Genomic DNA, 15648 nt, shown 5'->3' with positions numbered 1-15648 from the left:
TTGAGAATGGTCCATCTTTGCATAGAAGAGCATATGGATGTATTACAAGAATAGGTCATTTAAGTGAACACATGTGGGAAGATGGAGAGATTTGAACAGACTGCTCTTATGATTAGTACCAAACATCACCAGCACAAATCACTACATAAATATCAGTTACTAACCAGTTTCTAATCCTGTACCATTAGAAACTGACTATATGAGGATTCAAGGATGTCCTTTCTTATCATATTTGCTGTCAGAAAATAGCCTGTGCTGGCATGTGCTATATGACACACATTGTAATATCTGGGCAATGTGTCGCAGGCAACAAAAAATAATTTTGCTAATAAGCACTCCAGTATTGTGTTTGTTAGCTGTCTTGCAAGGCTGACACTTAACTCAGTATAGCAGATCATTACAGGACTCCATTCTCAGGTCATTTTCATCCTTTAAATCCTTTAAAGGTGTTCAATCTTTAAATCCTTTAAAGGATGCATCTAAATAATCTAAATAATTATATAAAAACATGGTCTTTGTCTGACTGCTTTAAAAAAATTAAATAGCTATAAAATTTGAACTGAATCCCTGAAAGTAATAGACACACAGACACACATGCAATTAAATTAAAAATAAAGTAACAATATTTTTTTGAGACTATAAAATATGCATCAGGAGACGTTGCTGTATGTGTTTTTAATACTGAACAGACAACTGGTGAATCTCTCTCTCTCTCTCTCTCTCTCTCTCTCTCTCTCTCTCTCAAACACACATACATGAACTCAGCCATCTCTCAGACGGTGAGATAGGAAAATCTGAGAACACTGAGATCTAGTGATTGACAACCGACAGAGATGCCTTTTTGTCCACATGGGATGGAGTAGGATTGGAACCAATTAGCGAGTAATCAGAGACATGTTTTGCTCCTGCATCCTTTGTGTGCTTTGAAGCAGTTGCCATTGGGGATTCTTTACAGGCCACAAATATCTGCTTTGACCAACCACTGACACAATAAATGGTCAGCTTGTGTGTAAATGCACTTACAAAAAGAGTCAGGCAGTCAGAAGAGACTTGTCATTCACTGACAAATCGACAAATCAATGTACGTGTGGTAGGTCAAGTGTAGTAATAACAGTTTGTGCAGAAAAAAAGATTTAAAATAAAAAAGTAATTAACTCATTGTGTTACATTATCACAGAGTATACATAAGCAAAGCTCTGAAAACAATGAAAGTACAATTAAATGTGACATATTTAGCAGTGTAAAATAAACACACAATATAGAATAGCGTAATTATATATAGCCTATGCATGGTTTCAGGAAAATGTCTTTTGGAAATGAAACGAAGTAACACAACAGGAAAGAATATGTCTTATAATGCATATAATAGGTACTGCATATAATAGATAATTTGGTGACAAATTAAAGGAAACTCTGGTGGCTCTGTTATATGATAGGAAGCATTTTGCTGGCATGGTTCGGGTTCACTTGTCCCCTTAGAATAAAGGGTCACTGCAAATCAATACAAAGTTATTCTGACTGATCACCTTTATCCTATGATGAAACATTTCTATCCTGATGCGAGTGGTCTCTTTCAGGATGACCCTGCCCCCATCCACAGGGCTCGAGGACCACTGAATGGTCTGATGAGGATGAAAGTGATGTAAATCATATTCTCTGGGCATCACAGTCACCAGATCTCAACCCAAATGAACACCTATAGAAGATTCTGAACTGATGTGTTAGACAGCGCTCTCCACCACCATCATCAAAACACCGATTGAGGGAATATCTTTTGGAAGAACAGTGTTCATGCCTCCAGTACAATTCCAGAGACTTGTAGAATCTATGCCAGTGCACACTGAAGCTGTTCTGGTGATGGCTCAACACCTTACTGATACACTTTAGGTTGGTTTTTCCTTTAATATGTCACCTGTAGGTATATACAGTGTGTATTATTAAATATTTGTATTCAAAATCTGTAGTCTTTACCTAAAAATTACAGGGGAAAAAAACACAGGCAGATAAAACAAGGCCAGTTTCGGTATGGTCTTTCACTTTCCATATAAAGTTAATTGTCTCAGAGAATTAGTGGATGAGATCTCATTGAAACAACAGAATGGGCAGAGTGTGTGAAAAGCTCCCCCGGTCCCTGAACAAGCTTCGCGTACACATCGATCATCATCAGCCTCAGCATCTGCTCTGAGAGGCCCAGACTCCCTCAACCTCCTGTGCTTGCCTGCTCCCTACAGAGGCACATTTCTTATTTTCTGCACTGTGCCAAATTTATGGTAAACATCGTATGATAATCAGATGATTGCAAGATGTCAGTAGATAGGGGTTGTTGAGTGATACATTGGGTTAGAGAAAAATTTTAACTTTGTAATGTTGTGGTAAGTCAGGCATATATAAATCTTCCTGGCTCTCAGACATAATTTAGTGCATCTAATTACCAAGGCTATTATGAGTTGAATCCAGTGTCAGAACATGCAGTATACTAAAATGTTCCTTCCTCTGGTGCTCTAATTAAAGCAACAATGACTCTACAGCAGCAACTTTGCATTGTAAGAAGCTGCGGCGTAAACCCAGTCCCAGTCACGAGCTGGATGATACTGATAAAGAGCCACATGACGGGACTCATCACAGCCCTTTGACAATCCTAAAAAAATAGAGTACTTTCAACACATGAAGCAGACATTGCTTTTGAAACATGTTTCCATGCCCTTTGCTGTAGCCTTCCTGCTTCGCCACCTATACTTGCCCTTGATTTCCACTGTCAGAGCATGGAAAGCACCCCACAGGCCCTGACAGGAGCGACAGCTCGGCGGTAAATCAGAAATCAGTGCCGGAGAGGGGAGCAAGCCACCATGAAGGTCACAGCCACAAGCGTGCCATCTCATGTCTATCCAAACAGTGCACACATCCGTGACCAGCAGGATGGCCCTGTCTGGGACCTGAGTGGGTTGTCTATCATAATCTGGTAATCCCCTGGTGTTTTTGATACCCAATTATCCTGCACAAATGCATTACATTTAATTGCACCTGCGATGAAACAGATATAAAATAACACACAGAAGAATATAAAACCCTGAATGTAAAGTTGTATCTGTTCTGTGATGTTGTTATTTAAATCACAGCTAGGTGCTGCTTTATGATTTTATGATGGATTTTTCACAGTGTGTTTATCTGAATAATCTGCATCAAATCTAGGTAATAATCCTGCCTGTTAGGCCTGTTAAGACTGAACATATCTGACAGTGTGTTTGTCTATAGCAAGTGTAGCGAGAATTAGTGTTTTTCTCATGTTTCCTTACTGCCACCTGCTGGTTTCCTGACAGTCAGTCAGCAGCACACAAGCTTGATAACTCTGCCTTATCAGGAATTACAACATGAAAATTCTGTCATGAAAACTATCACTTGCTTTTACATAATATATACAAACCAATGTTTTGCTCTGGCTTAAATTTGTTTGGAAAAAAAAATCAAAGAATGTGTGAGTTATTATATTAAGGTGTAATATTATTAATATGAATTTCATTATAATACCATAGTTCAGAGACCATAGTTCAAAACTAAGCATAGTATGGCCTCGTCTGCATAATTGTCCTCTTGCTTTCACTTATTTCTCACAACTTCATACATTTCACATGTGATTATATGAATCATATGTGATTGCATGTGAAAAACAAATGAAAGTGCATTTTCATTTGAAATGAAAGACCTGAAATCACATGTGAACTGAAAATAAACACACATGAACAATTCAGTATATGATCATGTGAGAAAATCATATCTGAAAAATGAAACCACATGTCAAACATTAATGAGAAAATAAATCAATCATGTGAGAAATCATACTGTATGTGAAAATAAAAGCCACATGAACTACATGTGAAAAATTAACATGTGAAAATGTGGATTTAAAAAAACACACAGGCTGAGATTACATGTGAAAAATGAATAAATATGGGGGAAATGACATGGAATTAAAAGCATGTTCTACATGTGAAAAATGGGTGGAATATAACATGTGAAGTGTCTAATAACCACATGCATAACTTATAATTATAATTCCACATGCATAACTTATAATTATAATTCCACATGCATAACTTATAATGAGACGTTCATGTGACTTTTCTGTAAGGAAATATGAGGCTTTTTTGATGATGGAGATCACTGAATAAAAGCTCTTTTATAACATGTTTCCAGGAACTGAATAATTTAAATATACACCCTGAAATTCTTTGTGGAATGTAGAGTTTATCAGTGTTTTATGTTTGATGTTATGTATGATGTACATATATAAGTATTCACTTATGTGCTGTTATTAGTTGGAGTATTGAAAACAGTATATAATATATATTCTTCCTCATTCATTTCCCACAGTGCCACACAATAGCCTACTAAAAATACACCTGGATTCACGTCAAGCCTCTGGGCTACGTGTTAATAGTCACTCTAAATGGCACACGGTGTCGTAACCACTTAGTCGAGAAGTCACCATAATGCACTGATTTGTGATTAGCATTGCATTAGAGAAGGACGGCTGGTCATAGTTCAACGCGAAATGATTTCTGCTTGGACACACATACTACTCTTCCTCCACCCCATGCCACAGTATGTGCCCTCTGCTGTGGGTTGTAATGGTATTATGAGGCACACGTCATTAATCCACTTGCAGGAAAGGAAATCAGCCCAGTAGAAAGTCTTAGCTTTGTGCTGATTAGACAAGACAGGCTAGGTCATGGTGTGTGGACCGGTATAACTGTTCATTAACACACTGTATTAGATACAATGTGCAGTGTAAATGATAGGAAATAGGGTAATCGAATCCAGATGAATTAAATAGCAAGGAAAGAATCTATTGCCCCTGTGTATACAGTACAGTGTATTACACATTTGATCTCAGACCAGACCTTTTAAACCACCAATAAGTTAACTTATTATTATCAATTATTTGGATACAACCAGCCATCACATACTCTCTCTAAGGAAGCATGTTTGCAAGGACATAGACATTGTTTCAGAATTCTTTAGCTGTCTAGCCAAAATGTAATTAGCTTAGGTAAGTACTGTATAACAGAATTAAATCCCAGCTTTGACATGTATAGCAGAGAAAAAAGCTCAAAAGAAAATAGTTTAAATGAAAAAAAAAAGGTTTTCTTTTCAACTGTTTTAAAAAAGCATAACGTTGCAATATTCCCCATAGCTCATTCATCTAATATATTAACATGTGTTCTTCATTCCTGCGCATTCTGTGCTATTATATAAAAATATATATATCAATGTCACAGATGTGTTTAACCTGTAGACTTGACTACTACACATTGAAACCATTTTACCCATTGCATTACCGTTCGAAGGCTCTAGACAAAATCCACCAAACCCACAGAGCTGTTTTATTAGGAGGATTTATTGGAACGAGATTTCCAGTAAGACCTGCAGTAGTAGTGAAGATTGCAGAGGGCATGGCCTGTGGGTTTCTCATCAGCCTAGCTCCCAACTGGACATACTCAGATGGAAGATGCTCATTTCCTGAACTGAACAATGGGTGCTGGGATTTTGATGTCCTGGCCTTTCTCCAGTTTCTTCTCACATTCAATCAGAAAGTTGACCCCATCGACAACACACTGAACAAGCTCGACCTGAAATGAAGGAAAGCTTTGAGCATTAGATGAGCTCCTCTTATGTGTACATCTGCCTTAAAAACACTGCAGTGGTTATATGATGATTTTTCCAGACACAGATTAAGTATAACACTAAATTCCACAAGGACTCATGGGATAAGAAGCCAACCACGTTATACCATTTTAGTGACTCGTGCATTATCTAATGGTTTTCCATGTGGACAGGATATTTTTAGATCGACACTGGTGTGAACTTGAATTGAAATATCTTGGCAAGCTGTCACAAATACGTCAATATGTTGTGTGACTGCGAGAGTGTGCTCGTAATGGGTCTGTCGCTGTGTGCCCTCTGATTATCCTTCATCTTCCAGTATAATAGACTTAGTCTGCCCTCCAGTCTGAGGATTTACCATTTCCACTGATCAATCTTATTAAGGTGTTGGGTGAAGATTTCGTCCTAAGACACAGGCAGGATATTTACCTCAGACTTGCCCAGACGGTCAAGGTTAGATATGTCGAAAACATCACCGACAGCAGCAGTGTCCACCCCACCTGTGCCACGCTTCTGTAGCCTGAGGTTATCCAGGATTTTAGAGAAGCGGGGGTCCTGAGGTAGTAAAGACATGGAGTGAATTACATTCTCATAGAATCACAACTCACTTTAACTCTGACTAATTATTCTGAGATTTGGCTAAATGATGGTCAGTTTGATTTGGAGTTCATTATTCTGAAATCAGATTTTAGAATCAGATTATAATCAGAATTTATGATCAAACGATTCATGCATGATTCAGCTTGCAATACCTTTCTGAGGAGGACTGTATCATCATTTGATTCTATAATCAAACAATTCGTGCATGATTCAGCTCTCAGTACCATGAGGAGGACTGTAGAATCATTTGACTCTATAATCGAACGATTCGTGCATGATTCAGCTCTCAGTACCATGATAAGCAGGACTGTAGAATCATTTGATTCTATAATCGAACGATTCGTGCATGATTCAGCTCTCAGTACCATGATGAGCAGGACTGTAGAATCATTTGATTCTATAATCGAACGATTCGTGTATGATTCAGCTCTCAGTACCATGAGGAGGAGGACTGTAGAATCACTTGATTCTATAATCAAACGATTCATGCATGATTCAGCTCGCAGTACCTTGCTAAGGAGAGGCAGGCGCACATGGACACCAGCTCTTAGTCCAGTGCCCAGGTTGGAGGGGCACGTCAGGATGTAGCCCAGATGCTCATTCCACATGAATTCCCAGCCTCTCTCCTGAATCAGCCTCTCAACCTATGAGAAAATAATCCAAGACAAAATCATATAGCTGTCTGGCTAACAAAAGGAACATGATTATCTTGTGCTTAGTGATACCTCTTTTAGTCCCCTGCAGAATCTCTCAAAGACTCTCTTCATGTTGCCACCCTTCTCCATGGAGATGACGCGGGTGTGGTCCTCTTCATTGATCCAGATTAAGAATGTTTTTTCATTGTTGTGCCTGGGAGATAACATATCTATCAGATTTAGAATTTCAAATAACAAGTCTAGATTTCATCTAGAACATCATAATGTATATGAAAAGCTCACAATATTTCTTATTAGCATGCCATAAATCAGACTAATATGTCAAACATATCAGAAAAACAATTACATATTGAGTTATCTGTCAAGACCACAACACAGTAACTTGATAGGCATGCACCAATAACATTTTTCCACTTTCAGTATGATACTGATATCAGAGTTATGAGTATTGACTGATACCTGATCAGAAACTCTTAGTAACCACGACAACTATCTGCAAGCTTTTGTTGCCAAGTTTTGCAAAACAACATAGGCGTACTGACAGAGTTCTTTAGGATAATCTGTATCTGATTTCTACACTCATGATCTGTGTTATGTCAACATTACATGCATTAAAAATCTGTCAAAATACTGTATGTCAAATCCTATTCAAAACCTATCCAGTGTTTCAGATCAGTACCAACCCCAATACTAATAGTGGATCGATATATTTCTAGAATATAACACACACATGTGCATGCAGTCTGGTGGTGCAAGTCTCATGCACCATACCAGATTCCCCTGGCATCAGGCCAATCACGAGCCATCCCTGCACAAGTCAGCAAGGGTGAGACAGGCTTGTCAAATAGGAAGTGATCCTGGGATGAACAGACCAATTAGAAACAAAGGTAAGGAAGGGGTTGAACAAAAAAGGGCAGGGTCACAAAAACTGCAAAATGTCTCCTAATTATACCACAATGCTGTTGAATTCTTGATTCTGATTGGTCAGATGGTTTTGATTCATTTTCTATAACAGCAGCTCAAATAGTAGTTCCAACTGCATGGTGTATATTAACATGCTCGTTCTAATACAATGTCATTTCTACAGTAGCAAATTACACAAGGACTTGTATGGTGGATGTTCCACATATTTAAGATTTTAAGTATTTAAAAAAAATGCATGTAATTGTTAATATGGTCAAGTTTCCTGTAAGGAGCATTTTTGGAAGGAGTCTCCAGTTTCAGTGCTTTGTAACAGTCAGAGGTAAAGCTATAAGTTTTCTAGTAACATTAAGTTTCTGGACAGAGGGGTTTGTGGTTTCTTGGTAACACAACAAGTTGCATTTTTTGCTTTAATAATGTCAGGAGAGAGAAAATAAGAGGCTAGTGAGGAAAGGACTGTTTACAGCTGCTATAACATAAGTGATAACAGGAACGAACTTGTTTCACAACATTAAATGTAACTAAATGAAGAAAAATTATTACTTGCCATTCTTCAATTAATAAAAGCATGTAATAATTGGCAAATTGCTGTGGTATAAAAGGAATAAAGCACTTCAGGACATACTGTTACACTAATGTAGTCAACTTCAGGGTAGTAACAGTAACTCCTCTGTGTGTCAGACCACATCCCAGCACTCCTTTATTGATTAATTCCTTATAACAGTACACACTATCATGCTTTATACCTTAATTAATATCCCACAGCCAGCTGATCTCTGAGCTCTATGGTTGAAGCTGAGCAGGTCTCTCACGATAATCTTGTAATTCTTCAGCAAAGTTTATGTTACAATCTCAGCCTATAAAACTGTGTACTACAGACTACTGTTACTACATATTAATCACTAATAACTACTCCTTACCAAATGCCTCGAGAATCAGGCCAGTCTCTGGCCATACCAGCTGCAGTGAGGAGAGGAGACACTGGCTTATCAAAAAGAAAGTGCTCCTGAGATGAACCAGCATGTGACAAGAGCAGCAATGGTTGTGTTAGGGAGTATGGAAAACGTCATGAAGGACATTGATATTTAAAAAAAGACCTGGCTTTGGGTTCCAATAATTTAAAATCCCTTGAAATAATTTGCTGGTTGTAATGATATGAAAGGTAGATACTGAGATGTTCAAAAAGCTTGTTTTGTGTTATTGAAGGATGTTGAAGGATGTCTGCGTATGCTACATTCAACTTATCTTAATGTCATGTAATGGCTTACATCGATAAGCTGTTGCTGGTCCTTTTCAGACATCTCAGTCAGACTGTAGTATTTGCCTTCAAGATCTCCTTTTAGTCCAGACAAAGCCTGGACGACCACTCTCTCCACTTCGCGTCGTTCAGAGCGTGTGCAGGCTGGGGGCAGACTGAGGCCACGGATACTGCGGCCAGTGCGCACACGGGATGACAGCACATACTTGTCATCAAATATCCCAGAGGTGATCTGCACCAGACAGTGACATTGTGTATTACAGTCAGAATTCAGTTTGGAACACTGTCGAATCAAAGTAATGATCCTTTTAGCCTCTAAACTGAGAGAAGAGTATCTTCTACCTTTGAACTATCAAGATCTGTTGGGTGCTTCATGGTCTTGGGGTCATAGCCATTGTGCCTGTCCTTGATGACTGGATCAAAAAGGTCAGCAAACACCTGAGGATTACAACACCATCTATTAACACAGGTCAAAAATAGGCTTACTACAAGCCCAAATACTCAGCTTATTACTATGCAGAGATAGCCCATCTGGGTGAAAAAACTAAACTGTCTTTTCTCTATAACCAAGTAGAATCATGCTAACATGCCAAGCTTGCAGTACATAGCTAACACACCTCATAGCTCTCCTCGTCACCTGCGACCATGCCTACAGTTTTGATGAAGGGATGCCCAGGGTTGTCCACCCCAGTCTGAATGCACTGGTCCAGTGTCCAGTTGTTTGGAGTGAGCTTGTCCCTCAGCCGAGCATAGATGGCAGGGGTCAGAGCAGACGCCATGCAGTTGTTGTGCTTGCGCAGATCTGGGTAATCGGCGCTATGCAATACAGATGTATAGTGTAAAAAATGTAATAGGAAAATTAAAACTTTCATGCGTACATCTGATGACCAAGATCTTAAACCAAGATCTTAAAGCAACCGGCTATAAGATTTTTCATTTTTTTTTTTTTTTTTTTACAAGTAACATGGCATTATTTTAGATGGAATACATGAATTAATAAAAGAAATATGGACTGCAACCAAAAACAACCATCACTTTTTGTTTAATTTTTGTTTTACAGCAGGTGTGTGGAGCACACAGTACATGTAGTTCCAGGCCTCCTCAAATAGGACCATATTTCCGTGGATGTAAAGGTTGGCAGGAACAGTGGAGCAGAGTGTGACTTTCTTTCAGTGGAAGTGACCTATAACACCCATAATTATAATCCAAGTGTGTCAAAGTTCCTCAGGTTATATATATGAATATATAAGCTGACCATTTCACACAGTGGTCTTAGGCCTAGGTGAAATGACATGAAATTACCTAATCTGATCTCTAATGGCCTTCATCAGTGAAACTAGTTTAAGATTGGAATTATTGGCTCTCTAGGTTGGAATAGCTGAAATATAATTTGTCAATGTTTTTATCTATGGGGTTAATTTCTAGCATCTGTGTGATTCAGTTATAGTTGCAGTGGCCCTTAATTTTAAAAAGGATTTTATATGTAAGTAAAGTATAATGCCAGTTATAAACCCCTCACCTTGGTGGATAAAGCTTCTTCCTCTCAGCAGCAGAGACACCAGATTCATTCATCAGATAGCCAGATGCCAGGGTGCCAACCCCCACGCTAGCCACTAGCATAGTCGTGGTACGCCTGGACAGCATTCGAGTGAAGGTGCTGGCCATCCTTACTGCTCAGATGTCCTGTCAACTCTAACCTGAGTGAAGTGCAGAGAAATACTTGTCTTTTACTAGGCACATCTTTTTATATTATTAAAACCATTAATATCCTTTTGAACTTTTCCTTAACAATGACAATGTAAGTCCTCTGAGTTCTTCTGATAATGAAGGGCTTTTAGCTTCCTAAAGCTTCCTTTTAATTTTATTGATAAGGAAACGGTCTATTGTAGAATTTAACTTAACTTAGGATCTTTAAGGCTTCCCCTAGAGAGACAAACTGAGGAAGCTTTAGGATGCTAGATTTATCCTTTTTTTTTAAGAGTGTAGCTAGATAATTGGAATGGCAACTGTAATATACACTGCCTGCCAACGATTCCAAGCCATATTGTCTTTTTTTTTTTAAAGCTGTGCAAGAGATTTTTGGAGAGGAAGGTGATAGTGCTGTCTGTAATGAAATGGGCAGCCAAGTCAGCCAACCTTAACCCAACGGAGCTGCTCTGGGAGTAATTGGATCGAAATGTTTAAGAGAGGTGTCCAACCAGATCCGCAAACCTCTGGAAAGGTCAGCACGAGATGAGGCAGAGGATCTTTGTTGAACACCTGACTACTAAGGAAAGCGTTTTAAAATAAACATATAGTTTACTACAGTGGTTTTCAAAGCGAACTGTGGATGTTTGTTGCTAACCTATTTGACTGATCAGTTGAATTGAATGGCCTTCATTCAAACCTAAATAACTCAAAAACAACTTCAGGAATGAAAAGCTTTATGCTCCAATAAAAAGCCAGAATAATATTCTACAAATTTGAATAATGAGCATAATATTTGAATAGTTGGATTATGTTCATAAATGTTTATGATCATTTTCAGAGTCCTTGGTTTTTCCACACAATAAACCTGATTAGACTTTAATATGTTGCGTTTTTGTAAACTGACATAAAATGGCTTTTTGAAAAGCTAGGCAGTATATAATTCCTGCACAATAAAATGCTGTATATGTTGTACAGTGGTTTTCTTTTCTTTTCTTTTTTTTAATTTCATATAAATAATTTTATATGCATATTCTTTGCTGTTTTGGGGGCATCAACTACTCCTGTGTCATATGTTCCTTTGAATTTCATGTCATGATAATATATGACATCACAAATTTCACAGGGCCATAGATGTCCTAGGCCTGTGTGTCTTGTACCATTTAGCTTAGCATAAGACATTAACACAGCCTTGACTTTTCATGAAAGTCACTGTATACTTAGACGTTACACCAACCAAGATTAGAATTTAACATTTAAAAAATGATGGCATCCAGTCATGGACAAGCATGCACGTCTAGAAAAAACATCATGATTATGACATTATTATAAAACTGCTTCAGGAAGTTTTAATAATCCTGGTCAAAGACAAGTGCTGTCCAAAGCTTGAGCTGAGCAGGGAAGGCAGTATTATGGCAACAGGTGTAGATTAGGAATTACTGCCAAGTCCCTGCTGGCTCTAATTCAACTGAGCACATGATCTACAGTGACATTCTAAATCGGTCAGAGGGGCTTACAAACAGACATGAGAGAGAGAGAGAGAGAGAGGCCCTGGTGGGAGCATGACCTGCAGCGTTAACCAACAGCATTGAGATGTCTAAACTGAAGTAGCCCAACAGTTCAGAAAGGATTGGATTCCTCTCAGCTCTGAGAAAATGTCAATCTTTGTGGTTTTAAAAAATATTTATGTTTGATACCTGGGGTCCATCCGCGGGAAGCCTTAAAAATAATTTGTAGAACTTTACAACAGTGTTTCTTTATCAGAAAGTGGTCCACACTGAACCCTTTAAGGAGGATAAGAACCCTTAATTATCCAATGAATCTTTAAAGAATCCTTGAAGGACATTCTTAATTATGTACAGTTGTATTTTATTATTACAGAGTAATCAGTGGTGAAATCATTAAAAATAAATTAATTAATGTGAATGCACAATAATACTGAAACAAAAAAAAAGCATGAATGCACTGATTACTGTTGCCATAATGCTCTATCTTGCTCATCCTATTAGTGATAGTAACACTTAACTATAAATCATACATTTAAAAATGTTTCACTATCCAGTTGCCCAATATGAAAGTTGTTTGATTTCTTGTACTCACCTTTAGAGAGAAGGGGAAAGGTCCTAGCACACAGTCCAGCAGGTAGCTCCAGCAGGCAGCTAGTGAGCTTTCACTGGGCCACTCTGGCAATAAGAGCTCATCCCAGCAGCCAATCCTATTTCTACTGACAGCATGTGAGGGCCTACGCACCTCCCTACTGTCAGGACACTTTGCCCTTGAGCTTTCTGCTTCTCAGCTCGGTCAAAACCTCACGGTCTTTCCACACATACTGGATACACACGCAGTCACGTACACACACAGAGAGCTCTCCACAAGGTAATTTTCCACCCTCCAAAAAGCTTCCCTGTCTGTCTCTCTCACATACATCATGCTGCTGCATTCACTACAGTCTGCCATAATAAGATATTCGTGAACAGGCCTCCATGACCTAAAAGAGACATTAATATCAAATTAATCTTCAAATTAATATTGTTCAAGATGTAAAAGAAGAAGCTCACTAGGTGATCAGGTTTATGTTTAAATATAGTGATGGACACATTTGGAGAAAGAGTACAAAAACAGTCCCAGGTATTGACAGATACAGAGAGATTTAAACATCTGCTTCAAGCCAAGGAACAAAGTTAAGGGAAAGAGGTCTTTCTAGTTCATCTTTTAGTCCTAGTACTGTATGTAGCTTCTTAAATGTTATTACTTTTATCATCACTGCAGTTTTTTTGCTTACCCAGGACTCACATTCACCACTCGGTAACTACCTACAGGTACATATTCTATTTGTTTCACGGTACGTACTATATAATACATAGTTGTACTAGATATTATAGAATAGAATAGATTAGATTATTGATCCCTAAGGGGAAATTTGGAATTTGGTATTTAGTATTACACTTTAAGATGAATAACCAAATAATAAGTTGGAACTTATAGAGTATAATTCACTACCCATACACTTACTGCAGATATGGCTGAGGAGATTTTGGTCTATACAGAACATCAGTGATGATAGTGTATCTTCTTGGTATATACCACACTTTATAGTCACCTGACTAGTAGAGGGAGGCACGCTTACAGTTCAGCAATATGTGAACAATTTTGCCATAAAACTGAATATATTTTATATAGCTCTCTCATGAAGACAGTACTCTTTTGGCCTTGGTTTCTTTTGTTGAACTTTGCATCCTATTGCAAATACTAAGTTTTCTGTTCTTGATCCTTGGCAGTTCTCCCACCTCTTGAAAACATGCTGGTAGGTGGATCGGCTATGCTAAATTGACTCTAGTATTGAATGACTGTGTGAGTGTGTGTGCTTGGTGCCCTGAGATGGACTGGCATCCCATCCTGGTTGTATTCCTCAAGTCCTGTTTTGCAGAGATTTTGGATCCCCCGCATCGTTGACCAGGATAAAGTGGTTGCTGAAGATGAATGAATGATTGAACCTTGGCAATCATCTTGCTGACTTCTGTCCAGCTCATTTTATCTTGGATCCCAATTTGAGTTCCCAGGGAGGACATCAAGGATGATTTGTAGCATGGATTTAACAGTCTAGCGTCTCAAGCACTTAGCACAGCACACACAAATGTGTTATTTTCAGTCATACTGGAATTGGAATTGTCCTTTTTGCTGCATTCACGTTTGCTAGTATGTTACCTGAGAGGAACATTGGGAACATAGATTCTAGATGACAGACGTGTAAAAGCTTCTAGCTCCAGACAAGCTCGAAGTTCCTTTTGCCTTCAGTACAAAACAAAGAGAGAAGGAGAAAATGAGTGAGACTGAGGGAGAGAGAAAAAGGTCAACCTGTCAGTGAAATATGGCCTACATTAAAACTAGCATAGCCAGCAGAGGGTTGATAGCGGTCACTGGGATCATATCTGAGCAAAAAAGGAAAGCTGAAAGAGTGTTTCAGAGCCACTGGGACATGCCACGTCACTGAGACTAGATCAGAACACACTGTCCTGTTAACAGTACTAAAGTTTAATCTCAGTGGTATGCTAAAGACAACCCTAAATTACTGAAGTGTCATATGTACTCAAGTTACATGTAGCTGCTACTTGGATACATTCAAATAGTATTTCTCAGTAGCTCAGACTGACATATTTTAATGGGCTGAATTTTGTTCTTAAATGAGTAACTGGACTGAAGGTAACAGGGTTGAGGTTTTTTTTTTTTTTTAGCACAGAATTAAAACATTAGCAGAGTCAAACTATTTGCATGACTATCATCCATGTTAATGGCATGAGGACATTAAGGACATTCACGATTTACTTAAAATGATTATATTCTTTAATAATTTTGTTTCTAATCTATAATTTGGGTAACAGGCTTGTATGTCCAGAGTGACCACCTCATCAGTCAATATCACAAATACATTGAAAATAAAGGAAAAAAGATGATCTCATGATCTTCAGGAAATTGGAATGATGCAATTTCCTGTTGAACATGTGACTTACGGAATATTCAAAATAATTTATAGGGGTGAATGTGTTCGTAATCGTAACCAATATTGGATGACTTATGGATGTTTCAAGTATGGAATGTCAAATGGATTCACACCTAATGCAAAAATAATATGATGTTTGAAGTATTTTAATTTAATTATATTTCAAATTAAAGTGTAGTTATAGTTGGACAGTCAAAAATGCTGTTTTGTAGGTGCTGCAGGTAGGTTTTATTTTATTTGTTTTGACACTTTTCCTTCACACTTTATAAAGCTTATGCTAAAAGTGGTGAATTTGGTGCAGCATTGTTTCTAGTTAAACGTACCTCAGGATTTATGGGAACCTGAAAATTGCATTGTGTGAAGTGTCC

The 15648-nt window shown here is 38.1% G+C and overlaps 1 protein-coding gene across 2 annotated transcripts; it reads right to left on the bottom strand.

Annotated features, from left to right (window-relative positions):
• Window positions 1-5377: 5377 nt before the first annotated feature.
• Window positions 5378-13040, bottom strand: ckmt2b (creatine kinase, mitochondrial 2b (sarcomeric)). 2 transcript variants are annotated; one of them, XM_053229139.1, is made up of 10 exons: window positions 12883-13040; window positions 10616-10793; window positions 9714-9912; window positions 9439-9534; window positions 9107-9328; window positions 8759-8844; window positions 6987-7110; window positions 6771-6905; window positions 6091-6216; window positions 5378-5627 (listed from the first exon to the last, which is right to left on the bottom strand). In XM_053229139.1, the coding sequence occupies exons 2-10, from the start codon at window positions 10759-10761 to the stop codon at window positions 5511-5513; spliced, it is 1251 nt and encodes a 416-aa protein (XP_053085114.1). In that variant the 5' UTR covers window positions 10762-10793; window positions 12883-13040; the 3' UTR covers window positions 5378-5510. The 2 variants fall into 2 exon arrangements, with proteins under 2 accessions (XP_053085114.1, XP_026787345.1); XM_026931544.3 differs by lacking the exon at window positions 8759-8844 and adding an exon at window positions 7689-7774.
• Between the last annotated feature and the right edge of the window lie 2608 nt (window positions 13041-15648).

The sequence above is a fragment of the Pangasianodon hypophthalmus genome, chromosome 24, assembly GCF_027358585.1.
Source record: "Pangasianodon hypophthalmus isolate fPanHyp1 chromosome 24, fPanHyp1.pri, whole genome shotgun sequence".
Lineage (NCBI taxonomy): Eukaryota > Metazoa > Chordata > Actinopteri > Siluriformes > Pangasiidae > Pangasianodon > Pangasianodon hypophthalmus.
This window is presented reverse-complemented; position numbering and strand designations above follow the sequence as displayed.